This window comes from Grus americana, chromosome 3, assembly GCF_028858705.1.
Source record: "Grus americana isolate bGruAme1 chromosome 3, bGruAme1.mat, whole genome shotgun sequence".
Lineage (NCBI taxonomy): Eukaryota > Metazoa > Chordata > Aves > Gruiformes > Gruidae > Grus > Grus americana.
Genome location: NC_072854.1, coordinates 90328077 through 90341958, shown reverse-complemented (window position 1 = coordinate 90341958; position 13882 = coordinate 90328077). Strand labels below are relative to the sequence as shown.

Genomic DNA, 13882 nt, shown 5'->3' with positions numbered 1-13882 from the left:
ATGAACATTTAATTAAAGCAAATTTAGCTCATGTTAGGTGTCAGCCCTGGAAACGCCTGCAACTGTAACCTTCCAGACCTGCTTTCCCACCTGGAATGCTTCATTCTCACATCCTGGCTTTCACTTACTTATATGACAAGCTTTTTTTCCCCCATATATGATCTCTAGCTCCCCTAGCATCCTTTGGCTATTTCATTGTTTCCAGTGTACAGACATTTAGATTCCACATTACTATCCAAGTCTCATACATCAGTGTGACAGATGTTTGACAGCCTGACCCAGAAGATCTTGTAGTGCCTTATTACACCCACCCCTTAATAAAACACAACACAATTTATACCTGTATTTTGTTTCTCCAAGCATTTTTCAGAAAAACTATGCAAAGCTACTTCAAATAGGTTTTAAGCAACTCTTCAAGGAGACCGCAACATTCCCAGAGGAATTCCAAGTTCTCAGGCCACATGTACAAAATCTTAGTACTGCACATACCGTGTCGGTGCAGTTCATTTCAATGAAGATATTGCCTAAATTTTAGCTCAACTAGGGCTCTATACTGCCTTAAGTAAATGTCTCATGTATAAAGATTTAACTTGACATGAACAGACATAAATCCAGATTCTAGCTTCACATTTTAAAATAAATTACAATATAATTTTTTTAGGACAACTAATTAGTCACACTGGCACCTGCAGCTTGTCTTTTCCAATTTAAAAACGTACTAAGAATGTGTGTATGCAGAAGAAGGGTGAATCAGACTTTTATAGAAACAATCCAGAATATATGTAATTTCTGGCAAATGTGCTTGTCTAATTATATAATGAAGTAGCAACATTTGGCAAACAAAAATATACCAATTCAAAATTTAACTTTTTAATTTGTTTCAAGGTCCACTAGAACAACTCTGACAATCTCACAAAGACCTAAAATGCCAACTACCAAATAGGGATTATTATCTTTGAAAGTACATGTTCTTACATTTGCACACTACTTAAAAGCAATTAAATGGGATGAAATTTGTGATTATACCAGCTATACGAACTAGTTAAGCAATACACACAATTGTTTTTGCACCGTTAACCCTATCTACCTGTCTGTCTGTAGCTTCCAAGTTCGAGTATGCTGAGCTGCATCCCCATGGTGCTGCTGGTGCAAATGCTGAGGATGCCGTCTCTGCTGCTGCTCTTGCTGGACTTCTACCCAACAGGGAGGGACAGTGGCTGAAAACCGTGGTGTCAAGGTCTCAAAACGGGTCAGTTCCACCAGGGATGTCAGTGTTTCAAGGGAAAACGGCTGGTCCACCAAAAGATCAACTCCTGGATAATTACAGAGCACACATTAATTACTACATAGATATTTTTACAGAACATCCTATAAGTAGTTTGAAATATATCCAAATTGCTATAGGTAAAATTAAATACATGTTATATGAAGTTTCTAAAAAAAAAAAAAAAACCACCCCACAAAAAAACCCCACCCAACAAAACAAAACCAACCAAAAAACCAAAACACTATCAACAAAAAACCCCAAACCCAAACAAACCAAAAAACCCACCAAAAAAACCCCAAAACAAACACAAGCAACCAAACAACCCTAGCCTTGAAGCCAGTATCCTTTGAAGACAGCTCATTTGAATGCATTTTCTAAGTACTTAGAGCTCTGAGCATGCTGCCTGGAATTCAACCAGAAGCATCAGGAAAAAGTAATTAGCCAACTATACTTTGATGATGTAAAGCTGTTCAAAACTTTCTTTTAATATCTCTATTGACTCAGATGAAAAAAAAAAAAAAGTTGTCTATTTCATGAAAATAGACATGGAATTACTATGCAATTGTAACATTTTTATCACTGTTTAAAACATTACTTTGGCACCTGCTTATCAATACAGACTTGTTTTATGGTGGATTACTAGAATGTTTTGGAAGGCTCCCAATTTAGCTTATAAGTGAGGTAAGGGAAAAACAAACATGCTTTATGTAATGCACTTAAAAGACACTGAACCTAGACAAGTATTTTGTCTTCTTGTCTTCATATTCAACCCTTGTCCTGAGGAAACGAGAATATTAATTGAAGAAGTACTGAAAATTTACATATCCCAGGGAGACAAACACCTAAAGAAACATTACAAAAGAACTCTAAACATAATCAGGTTTCCTCAGGCAAAAAAAAAAATATTGAAAACTTGAGGGAAAATAAGATATGCACAATGTCAGTTTTCGTACATTTTGAACATTTTCTCTTAAAAATGCATTTTGGACAAAATCTTTTACTTGTAAAGAAATGATGGTTTTCAAAAGGAGGAAGTTTGCTACCTGACTACTACTGTCACCACCCCAGGGGAAAAAAAAAAAAAAGATTTTTTTTTTCTTACTTTGATGTCTACACACAAGTAACTCCCTTTCTTGTTTCAACACAAATACCATCCCCCAGTGAAGTCTGAACCTAGAGACTATCTTGCAAAGAAAGCCAGGATGAAACCAGAATAATAACAAGATTACATCCTCCAGCTTGAGAGAAGAAAGGCACACGCAATTCTTCCCGAAAAGTGGAGAAGCTCAAGATGAGATCAGGATGAGTCAGGCAAAAAATTCACTCTCATTGCAACAACTATGATTTCTACTTTTCAATCTAGGATGCAGGAAAATGCTTAAGAGATTAGAAATTAGAAATGCTTTAGAAATTTAATTTCAATAATACAGCAAACACCTTCATTTATTTTACTGGCAAATGTAAACCTCATTAGCTAGATGACACTGCAATGGGAAGTGAGATCATAGCTCAAACTGTGCAACAATTCTATCTTTGAGTAGAATGGATTTTTTCTGTTTCATTCTCCCTCCCCCTCCAACAGAAACAATTGCAAATTCAGAGTATTCAGAGCAATCACATGTAATGTGGTACCAATCCGTAAAATTGAAAAATAAAGGACTTAACCTTCCAGGGTTGTCAAGTATACTTGGCTTCTTTTGCAAAATTACATGACTTTTTGTTCTATTGTAATAGTGAGTTTTGACAAGCTGAAGTTCTAATAGCAAACTTGAAAAAAAGGTTTTAAACTAGTCAGGAAAACTAATATTCTTTTTCAATTAGCTTCTAAAAAAAGCATTATTTTAGATCATTTCATCACAAAAAACCCTCCGCTCCTCAAAAGAAAATAACAACTTCAATCTAATCTAAGATTTACAACTTGGTACAGTTAATTTATTTCCTTGTAAAACAATATACATAAAAATATAACCAAGTTATAAATGCAGGCTAGAATATAAAATTTAAGAAATGCATTCCAGAATGCCAACAACAGAGAAAAATAAACACAGAAACAAACCCCACAATATGTATGAACAATATACGGACAAAAGCTTGTGCTTGTTGTTGTGGTTTCTATCCTGACTACAGCATCTTTTAGCTACAGCTTCAGAGAACACCAAAGTGATTTCATAAAAACACTCTGCCTGCCATCAGCTGTGAACCAGATACATAGCTGAAGACTTCATGCTCAGTCAGATCTGCCAAGAAGTTCATTTCCCCAAACAGAAAGCTTTCCGTTGAGTTATGTCTCTGTCTGAAAAACATGCTAAGACGTAAGTGGAAGAAAATGGTTTTTTCTTTGATTAAAAGAGAAGTAACAGTGACGTTAGAAATGTTGGGGGCAATGTCTGATCATGATCCATCCATGTGCTCACAAGCTTCATTACTTAGAAAATGTTTGCAGAGTCCTAGCAGTCATTTGCACAATATATGCTACGAATTCCATATTATTGACCTTAGTATCATTAACCCGGACAGTTCAGACTAAGACCTCTGTAACCACCAGTTAGTTTCAGTTCTTCCCCCCAGCCCCCTCATTTCAGCACTGGCTTCCTATGGCCATTAAGCTTCTCTCACAGCTTTTAGTGGCTCAGTTTGATGCCACAGCAAAACTTAATTTATCTGATCACTACTGTGTATGCAACAACCGTTTGGAAGCCATTACAGACCAAGATAGATAGCTGTATAGATACACACACACTACACTCTGAATTATATGACTACTTAAAGGAGGACCTGCAGCTTGTGGACAATCTAAAGATACAGCTATTTTGACGTCTAGACATAAGTAACTCCCTTTCCTGTTTCAATAAGCCATATTCAGGCCTATACTAAAGGCTGCATGGGGAGGAGAACAAGAAAAAATACAACAAAAAAAATTCCCATTACAGTACTGGCAGAATTTAAACAGTAATGATCAATTTGATTTATCAGGTTAGTCAAAGTTACCATTTGATTGCAAGTCACTTAAATCTGCTGATAAGCTACTGTACAGGGAATATATCCGTAGTGTAACACAAAGTGTTAGAAGGCTGTCAGTAAGTGGGAGGTTTGGGGAGAAAGACAGCAAGTAGCCTGTTGACAACAAAGACACCATGATCCAAAATGGTCCCTGTACTGCTACTCAGTCCTCTCCCAGCCTTTTTTGTCCTCTGCAGCTGCAGGCAAAGACACCCCCCACCACACACACACACACACAAAATCAACATCACTTCTCTGAAATAGTCATGGCTACATGAATGGTTTATTTCCATTGTATCATTGCTTTATCTTCATGCTTTATATTATATATTCTTGCATTTCGTATTCTAGGTCACCTATTCCCAGTATATCCCTATTTCTGTCCCATCATACATGACCAAAACCTCCAAACTCCAACCCAACTAAAATAATTATGCTTTGTGTCTCTATCCTCAACAACTGCAGATTAAAACAAAATGAAAACCATACTAGTTTTACAGTTCTCTCATAAACAATTCACTTTAAAACTCAAAGCAAGACTATATATATACATGCTTTAAAAACCTCAGCATGACTCAAATCTTCCTCAAGCTTAACCAGCAGAATTAGATTTGTTGTTCCGTTTTAGTAGCAAGTTATCTATACTAAACCATCTTTGATGAGGGCTGAGAAAAGATCAAGAGGCCCACACAAGTGCTCCTATAACCTGTGTACTCACTGTTCTCCCTTACAAGCAGGAAGAGCCCCTCACATTTTTCCCCTTCTACCTGATTACAAAACAACCACCCTCTCACCCACCTCCTTATTTTACCTAAGTGGGTCAGGATACTACAAAAGGCAGCAGACTGGTGGCAGGACTGGTATATGAGAACTGCGGTAAAGACAAGACCTAAATATGATGGTTAGGGTAAAAATAGAATTCAGACAATTAGAAACAATTATTTCTTGCTGTCCAAGGGCAGACAACCTTTCCAGGAAGGAAATTAGTAGGTAAATGACAGCAGAATTTGAGCATAGCTCAAACCAGTCAAAGTCCTAAGAACAAAAATCCAAGTGTTCACATCCTAAGATGAATTTATCAACAGCAACTGCAGTGCTTGAAGTAGAGAGAGCATCAATTTCATCACGTGCAACAATACCTGTTGAATACATGTTTTATACGGTTTTATTAAGTAGAGCTCTACAGCTTCTACGTGAAACTTTAAGGCGATTTGCATAATGAACTTATGATTTTAACTCCCAGCAAAGAGCCCAAGCCTACTTAAACTATGAAGAGAAGCTCAATGCCTGCACAATTACCTTGTCTTCCCTGTCTGCCACACTTAAAATAACATGTAGCAATTGGAAAAACAATGAGTTATACAAAAGTGGTTTGCTTTTTTTTTTACATCAGGAACTGCTAAAGTGTTATGCTTGTACATAACCAGTGACAGACATACAGCAACTACAGAACTCCAACTTTTGGCAGCAAAACAGTATAAAGCAGCACGCTATTAAATAACTCAAAATCATCTTAATAAGTAACTTCCAAAAATTACAAAAGCATTTTTACTTACAAAACATTTAAACATGTGCAATTTACCTGTAATGCCTGGACTGGAAGGGTTAGATAAGGGCTTGGTGCCTTCCGATGACTGTTCTACACTTTTGGAAAGAGATCCATCCACAAGTATATCAGTTTCATCTATGTCATCACAGGTCCCTCCAATCTGAAGGAAATGAAGTTCTCCACCTAAAATCATCACAGACAACAAAAGAAGTAAGCTTAGACAGGCATACAGCTAAACTCAGCTCACAAGACAGGCTTGCAGTTGAAGTGCTACACAATTGTGACAGTAATTATGCAGGACCTGAAACCAGTTAAGATTATACAGGAATACTCATTTTGCTTTACTGCTACAATTTTTTTCAGGGTAAATGCAAAACAGAACTACAATACTGACTCCAGTTGTGAATGGCATCAAAGGGAAAAAAATAGTGGGGGGGGTAAAAGGTAATTAACTAAGGAAATCTCAATAGAAACCCAAAATCATAGCCATTATGACACCGCATAATCACAATCATGCTTTTATACAGAAAATATTCTATCATGTCAACTGAAGGACTACACTACTTCATTTGTACAGGTCGCATAAATTTTCTTTAAAGCTTAATAGTTGAGAATTGAAAAATCCCTTCCTCATTGAACTCTCCTAACTAAGGGGCTCTTATATTATTTCATCAAACCAGGAATTACAACACTGATCAGGTCAACAGTCAAAAAAGCAAGTCCAAATTTTTCAATAGACACAGTGCTTTGATGAAAGCTTGAAACTATTCAAAGAAGTTGCCCATTATTCACCACTACAGATATAAACAGATGGATGGATTCTGTCTTTTACAGAGTAGTCACTGAGAAAGAATGCTCAATTTTACATAAGGTGGGGAGGGAGAAGGGGGGGAAGGGTTGTTAACAGTTTCAGAAGTTACAAAAATCCTATCAGTAGGATTTAAATGCAGAGGAAAATCCGACAGTTGGCCTTCCATAGTTATTCTGAAAATTGATCACAAACTGTCCTTCAGCACCTGACTAACATCATGACAAATCCTGTTATGCAAATTATTCAGGTAATCTGAAACAAACAAACTTGAGATAATATATGTAATAAAAACCCAAGATAAAAGCATGATCAGCAGGTACATGTTCTGCACTGTGAGGGGAGCAAAATGGAGAGCAACAGAGAGGCACAGCAAGGCAGAGGGCAAGCATGAGAGGCACAGAGAGAGCTGGTACAGGTTTTTTTCTGGATCTCAATAAGAAAGGCCCGACAACTAATGGCTTAGTAAAATAGCTGTTTTAACAAGACAGAATAAAAGAGGAAAATAATAGCTCAAATGGCCATAAAGGTCCTCTCCATGGACAGGATCTGCGCAGTGTGCTGTGGGAAAATCCACCTGGAGTCTGGGTGATGCTGCACAAAAGCAGGGCTCTCAGCATCTGAAAGGATGAGATTTTCTCACTATCTGTATTTCTCTTTTTATTCTATCTTATTAAAACGGCTATTTCATTAAGCCATTTGTTGATGGGGCCTTTCTCACTGAGATCCAGTAAAGAAGCCTGTACCGTCCCTCTTGGTCCCAACCCACCCATGCCAAGTAGATCCCAAGAGCGGAGGGGAAAAAAATAGTTCTAGCAAATAACACTTATAATCACAGAATCATAGAATGGTTTGGGTTGGAAGGGACCTTAAAGATCATCTAGTTCCAAACACTCGGCCGTGGGCAGGGACACCCTCCACTAGTCCAGGTTGCTCAAAGCCCCATCCAACCTGGCCTTGAACACTTCCAGGGATGGGGCATCCACAACTCCTCTGGGCAACCTGTTCCAGTGCCTCACCACTCTCACAGGGAAGAATTTCCTCCTAATCGCTCATCTAAATCGACCATCCTTCAGCTTAAGGCCATTACCCCTTGTCCTGTCACTCCATGCCCTTGTAAACAGTCCCTCTCCAGCTTTCCTGGAGGCCCCTTTTAGGTACTGGAAGGCTGCAGTAAGGTCTCCCCAGAGCCTTCTCTTCTCCAGGCTGAACAACCCCAACTCTCTCAGCCTGTCTTCATAGGAGAGGTACTCAATAAAATAATGATTTTCCTTGAAATTAAACAGCTCACAAATGAACAGTTTTCCTCAAAGAGAATTAGGGACACAGAAAACACAGGCCTTGACAGCTTCATTTGATAATAAGCCAAACCTCGCTTTGTCTCCCATTCCATTTACTGCTCAAAGATCAATGATCAGAATGATCTCAATGATCAAAACTAGATAATCTCCTGTCCTGGAAATAAAGTACACCCTCATGCAATGGAAGTTCAACATACTGACTTGCACCATCTGCCAGTTTTCTGGCTCACAGCAGGAGAAATGCTGAAGAACTTCAGAAAGTTGTGGATTTTTCTAAGGGAAAGTTATGCCCAAGTCTCACTTATTCTGTACATGGTAGGGTAGGGTTTGGTTTTAAAGAAACAAAACCTTGGTTCTCAAACCAAGGTTCTGAGTTTCTTTCACTAATTAACAGCAGCGAAAAACACCCTTACCTTTTTATTCATACTACAAGAAGACAACAGAGTCACAATCCCTGCATTCCTGAAAGACTCCAGCACTTTTCCAAGAAAAATTCTGTGCTAAACTTGAGATCTCACTTCCTCATATTTGTTTTTAAAATGCTTCTGTTAAGAAGTTTATAATGAACTTCAGTTATACAGTATTAGCCTATAAAATTATATAGTGCTTATGCATGCTTTCCAAAACTCTGCAGGTAGCTTTGCTTCTGTATCACAAAGAAGACATTTGTTCTCCTAGAACATCCAAAGATGACCTTCTGATGATGCATGCTTCATTATTTGTACCAAAGAAACCATAGTTCCTACAGTCAAGTGCCAGGGGAAGAAAAAAAAAAAAATCTGTGCAAAAAATCAATGCTGGGGTTTTTTTGGGTTGTTTTTTGTTTTTTTGCTGTTACTGCTGGCTGATGGTATGCACTACTAGGCTAAAACAGTGACTCATCTGGTGCTTTCCAATACTAGCCAGGTAGCAAACATCGGAAGTAGTAGTATATCTGAAGACTCCTCCGCTTGCTTCACTTCGACAGAGGCAATAAATGCTTCTGTTGCCCTACCAAGAAGGTATGAAAGCTGACATCGACTTATTCAGTGATCACAAAGGAGAATAATTGGAAACCAGGATCATTATACTTCCCAAAAATAACAGGTAACACATTCAAAACATTATTAATTTAATTCTGAATTGTATTTTAAATCTGGAATTTGCTTGGATTCAAGAATCTGGTGGGTTATACAAACAGAACATAAGAATCATAAATCCATCCAAATAAATCTCAAGCTTCCTTCTGGGAAAACAGTTATCGGTTCCAGGAAAGCAGCATTGGCACAAGTTAGAGAACATGTCAGAGACTAGGCCACTGCGGTCAAAGCCAATCTGGTGAAACATTCGGTATCCTGAACGTATCCTGCACTCTGGCAGAAGTCTGGAAGAGTCACACAATTGTCGATAGCAAATTACAACACAAGGACATAGTTGAACAATACCCAAATAGCTAAAGGAATTAAGAAAACAAAGCCACACAACAGTAAACTATCCACTAAACAACTTATAGTCCTCCTCGTCTCATCACTGAGCTGTAGAGAAAGGGTTAGCTCTAAACATACTAGTTCAGAACACCTGAAAAATGTCCTCAACAAAGCTTCCCCAAAACCTCACTCCAACAGAATTTACAGTATTCTTGGAGATTTCAGCTGTAAAATTCCATCCTGGCTTATGAAAAAATAGAATGCAATTGAATAGGGACAAGTGAAAGTTACTACGCCTAGCAAGAAATAATTAAATGCACTATTACAGGATGAAGAAAAATCAGCTAGCCAGCAGTTCTGCAGAAGAGGCTCTTGTTAATCAGAAGATAAACCTGATTCAATTTCCTGCTCAAAAGTGCAAACATCCCACTATGTATATGCGCACATGGTATGTACAGACTGCAGAGCTGCTAAGGAATTCTTCTGTTCCACTGAAAGACAGCTGTAGCATTACTGTGCCTGGGTTTGGGTATCTCATTAAGAAACATGTGGACTGACTTGAGCAAGTCTTTTGGGAGGGGAGAGTAAGGGGTTTTATTCTTTCAAAGCACCTGAGGAAAGTTTAAGAGAATTGAAGATATTCAGCTTAAGAAAATACTTGTTTGGAGGACGACAGTACCTAAATAGTCTTCCCCTCCTTTTTTGAAGCAATGTCTTTGCCATGTTCACAAAGGATAGTAATGACTCCAATCAGCAAAGATGGTACAGGCTAAACATTAGGAAAAAAAATCATCATCAAGGACAGCATGCAGTAGAAGAAATTTCATGAGTAGCCTGTTAAATCTCCATGTTGAAGATCTTCGAAAACAGGCTGATCAGTACTCTACTTCTGAATGAGCAAGTGTAAATGATCCTAACTTGAAGATGATCTCTTAACATCACTTCCAACACTAATTCTGATATGGAAAAAACTCGACCTCTCCCCAATCCCATTAGACCCCATTGCCTATGAAGGCAGAAAATTGAAGACATTAAATTGATTCCAGAGCTTCAAATACACCAGTATGCAAGGCTGACAAAGCCTAATGACATGGAAGAGACAAATAAGATATCCAAACAAAACCAGAAAAAAGCTGCAGAGAATAATTAATATGCTATATACAACTTAAGAGCAAGAAATCTGTTGTAACTGAAAGCCCTAAGATTTGGGGGAATCAATTCTCAAATGTGTGAAAGTGCCATCCAGCTCTGCCAGGCTTGCAACAAGAAATATTAGCACAGACAACTCACTTTTGACACACCCAACCTGAGTCTGAAAAAACACTTTCTCCAACAAAGGGGAATGATTAGAAAAACCTCTTGTTATAATGTAACACTACAGGCAAGAATTTAGGAGAATTATGTATATAGAAAAGAACATTAAAAGAATAATAATCACAAAGCAAACACCAAAAGAAAAAAGTGCTTATAAATGAAAGTGTAAAACAATCAGTAAGATACAAATGTCTATGATGGGTTACATTCAATGTTTGTGGTCCTCCTTTACAGCTTCCAACTCTGACTAATTCAGAAACAGACAATATCCAAAGAACCGATCCAGTGTGATCTAGGAATTGCTATGTGTGAGAAGCTGATTGGGGAACTTCAGATGGAGCTGAGTCTTTTTGTCTGTCAGTTCTGAAGCAATATAGGCAGAAAAGAGAACTGCTAGAACAAAAAAGCACTACAGTTGTTCTTTCCTCTGATGAAAACAAGTAGAAAACCTCCTTTTTCCCCCCTGCTTTTCCTCAACCTACTTCCAAATAATAAACTGAAAACATAACTAAATGTATTTAGAGAACTACTGAAGAACCACTTCTTAAAAATCAAATTGACTTTCTGTTGAGAAATTTTTTTGCTAGATGTAATGCAAAGACAAATACTAGCATTTTCAACAGGGAAATTATTATCTGTAAAACCTTCACTCAATACAGACACTCAAAAACTAGATTTGTGAAACAATTAGATTGCAAATTTCAGGTGAGCACAATCCAGGAATGCTTCACTCACTAGAAGGAATTCAAGCACTCAAACAGGTCATACAGATTTTAACACCTACTCAATCAGACAGTCCGGCAGGCATGTACCTGCTTCACCACACCATGATGAACATTTCCACTTCTTGTCACGTTTGTTTGAAATGACACCTCACTTTCCTACTCAACAGTATTCCTTCAAAGTGCTTCAGACACTGAAGTTTGTAACTTGACAAGAGAGAACATCAGTAGCAGTGAAAGACAGAAAATTGACAACTCTTAATGATCTTTTTTAAAATACTCCCAGAAACACAAGTATATACAATTTTCAAAACTGCCAAAACAAAACACAAGCAGAGATTTGCACCTTTATGTTAGATGAAAAAGGAGCATTTCAGATATGTCCATTTTTCCAACTCATTCTGTATTCTAAAGAAAAGTAAATACAAAATTGCCTGAATGACAAACACAACTAAGCAGCTAAACTAAGGAAACAATTCAAAACAAACCCAACAAAAAAAAGCCAAAACAAACCCACAACACCAAATAAGTAGAATGTATACTGTGGACTGTTTTCTTAAGTAATTTTTGGTAGGACTGTAATTTTAAAAAAACAAATATAGTTAGATGAAAACTGAGATATAAAGGTGGCGGTAACCACTGTAGCTCTGGAAATTTATGCATCCAAATCAAACTATATCTGATCCCCCACCAAATAGGCTTCATATATCATCAAAAGACCACCCTACAACTGTCACCTATTCAAAACCAATGCTTGTCAGCCTACTGTACAGTTTTATAACAAAGAATTTACTTATTTTGGATGTTACGAAAGCAGAATTTAAGCTCATGACTCCAGGTAATCCTTGCAAAAACAAAGCACCACCTGAAGCAGACACCAAGAGACAACGTTTTGAAGCAGGTAAGAATAATTATTCCCAACTCAAAGATGGATGATGTCAAATGCAAGTCTAAAACATCTATCTTTCAAAACTTTAAACACCCATTCACACAGAGGCTTCTTTTCAGTTGTATCTTAAAGGCAGCTATGGGAAAAATCGTATGATCTACCAATGAAAATAACATGTCAACAAGCAGGAGCAGCAGGAAAAAAAAAGGCTATTTGGCATCTAAAACTTTCAGACATTAAAGTACCTCTTTGCCTACTCCCAATATCCAAGGAAGTAAACAGGAAAGAATATACTGCTCAGCTTATGTTCTTGAATAGTTTTCCAACAACATCCAAGCGTTTCCAGTGCATGTATGTTCCAAATCTTCTACTTAACATTTTCACTTATGTGTTTGCACTAGAAACTACTGTCTAGAAAGATTAATCTTGAATACATAAGTGAGTATAGCTATTCTACTTTCAACACACATCTTCCTGACACTGTCAGACTGCAGGCACCATCCTATACGTGGTAGTAAATAAGGAGAAGCAAAGACCTCAAAGTGATTTTGAGGGAAGCCAAGAAAACTGCATTTAAGAAAAAAAAAAAAGTCTTCAGCTACCTAGCAGATAAGCAAGCAATTTTACCCACTTACAGCAGAAAGATTAAAGAATGATTACGATTCACACAATACAAATTAGGCAAAACCTATTCCTTACATCAAGTTATTCAAATGTACAATAAGGTATAGAATAAGAAAGTTATATTAATAGTTGAACTTTTTAATTTGCTTTTTCTTTTGCACTCCTAAATTTTATGCAGTACATTTATTTATAAACATTTAAGATCAAGTCATTCTTTACAAAGCTTCATATTTTGGCATAAACCTTAGGACTCTGGGGCTTCAGATGCATCTAGTGTCAGACCCTAAAATCCAGACTTCTAATGGACGTTGGTCCCTAAATATTTATTATGGCTTTGGACTTAATTTCTCAAAAGTGAGAAAAATTATACCAGAAGTGACTGAAATGTTAAAAAGGAATAAAAATAGCTTCTAAAGACATTTAAACAATGAAAATAATGAATTTTGAAGTTCATTCTAATTTGGTTGCAGAGTGGAAAATCAAGTGTAAATGAAAGAGAAGAATAATCAATGGATTAAAAAAAATGAAGTTATCAAAGTACTATATTCAAAATAGGAAACTTGAGGGCAGAGGGATACCTGTGGCATATAGGAGAAAAAAAAACAAAATCCCAGTCATCTTAAAGGCAGCAAGAACAAAAGAAGTCACAGCAAAGCTATTTATAAATTACTAGATGGATATTGTAACTCTTGGAGAGAAAAAAAATACAGAAATATTTACTGAAAAAGTAGAATGCTATACTTGTCTATTATGGGGAAGATGAAGTATTCTCCAGTCAGTAACAGAGGTGGTGGTTATCTAGGTAGAAGAGACAAATACTCCTACGCACACAGAATAAATGCTCCCAACTCAACAGACCTGCATGTCTTACACTCAAAGTCCCAAAACAGGTTTAGATAATACCAAATGCTACAAGAATATAATTACCATACACACTAACACTGCATGGGAAAGTACCATGCATAGTAACAGGCCCTTTAACTTTTATCATTAATCTTAAAA

The 13882-nt window shown here is 37.1% G+C and overlaps 1 protein-coding gene across 9 annotated transcripts in view; it reads right to left on the bottom strand.

The window, feature by feature from the left end:
- Nucleotides 1–13882, bottom strand: part of BIRC6 (baculoviral IAP repeat containing 6) — a 188518-nt gene that overhangs the window by 142481 nt on the left and 32155 nt on the right. For all 9 annotated transcript variants that reach the window (XM_054820680.1, XM_054820685.1, XM_054820682.1 and 6 more), the window contains exons 11-12: nucleotides 5850–5999; nucleotides 1088–1313 (exon numbers count right to left, since the gene is read on the bottom strand). In XM_054820680.1, coding sequence (XP_054676655.1) covers nucleotides 1088–1313; nucleotides 5850–5999 — 376 coding nt within the window. The remainder of the gene's footprint in view (nucleotides 1–1087; nucleotides 1314–5849; nucleotides 6000–13882) is intronic.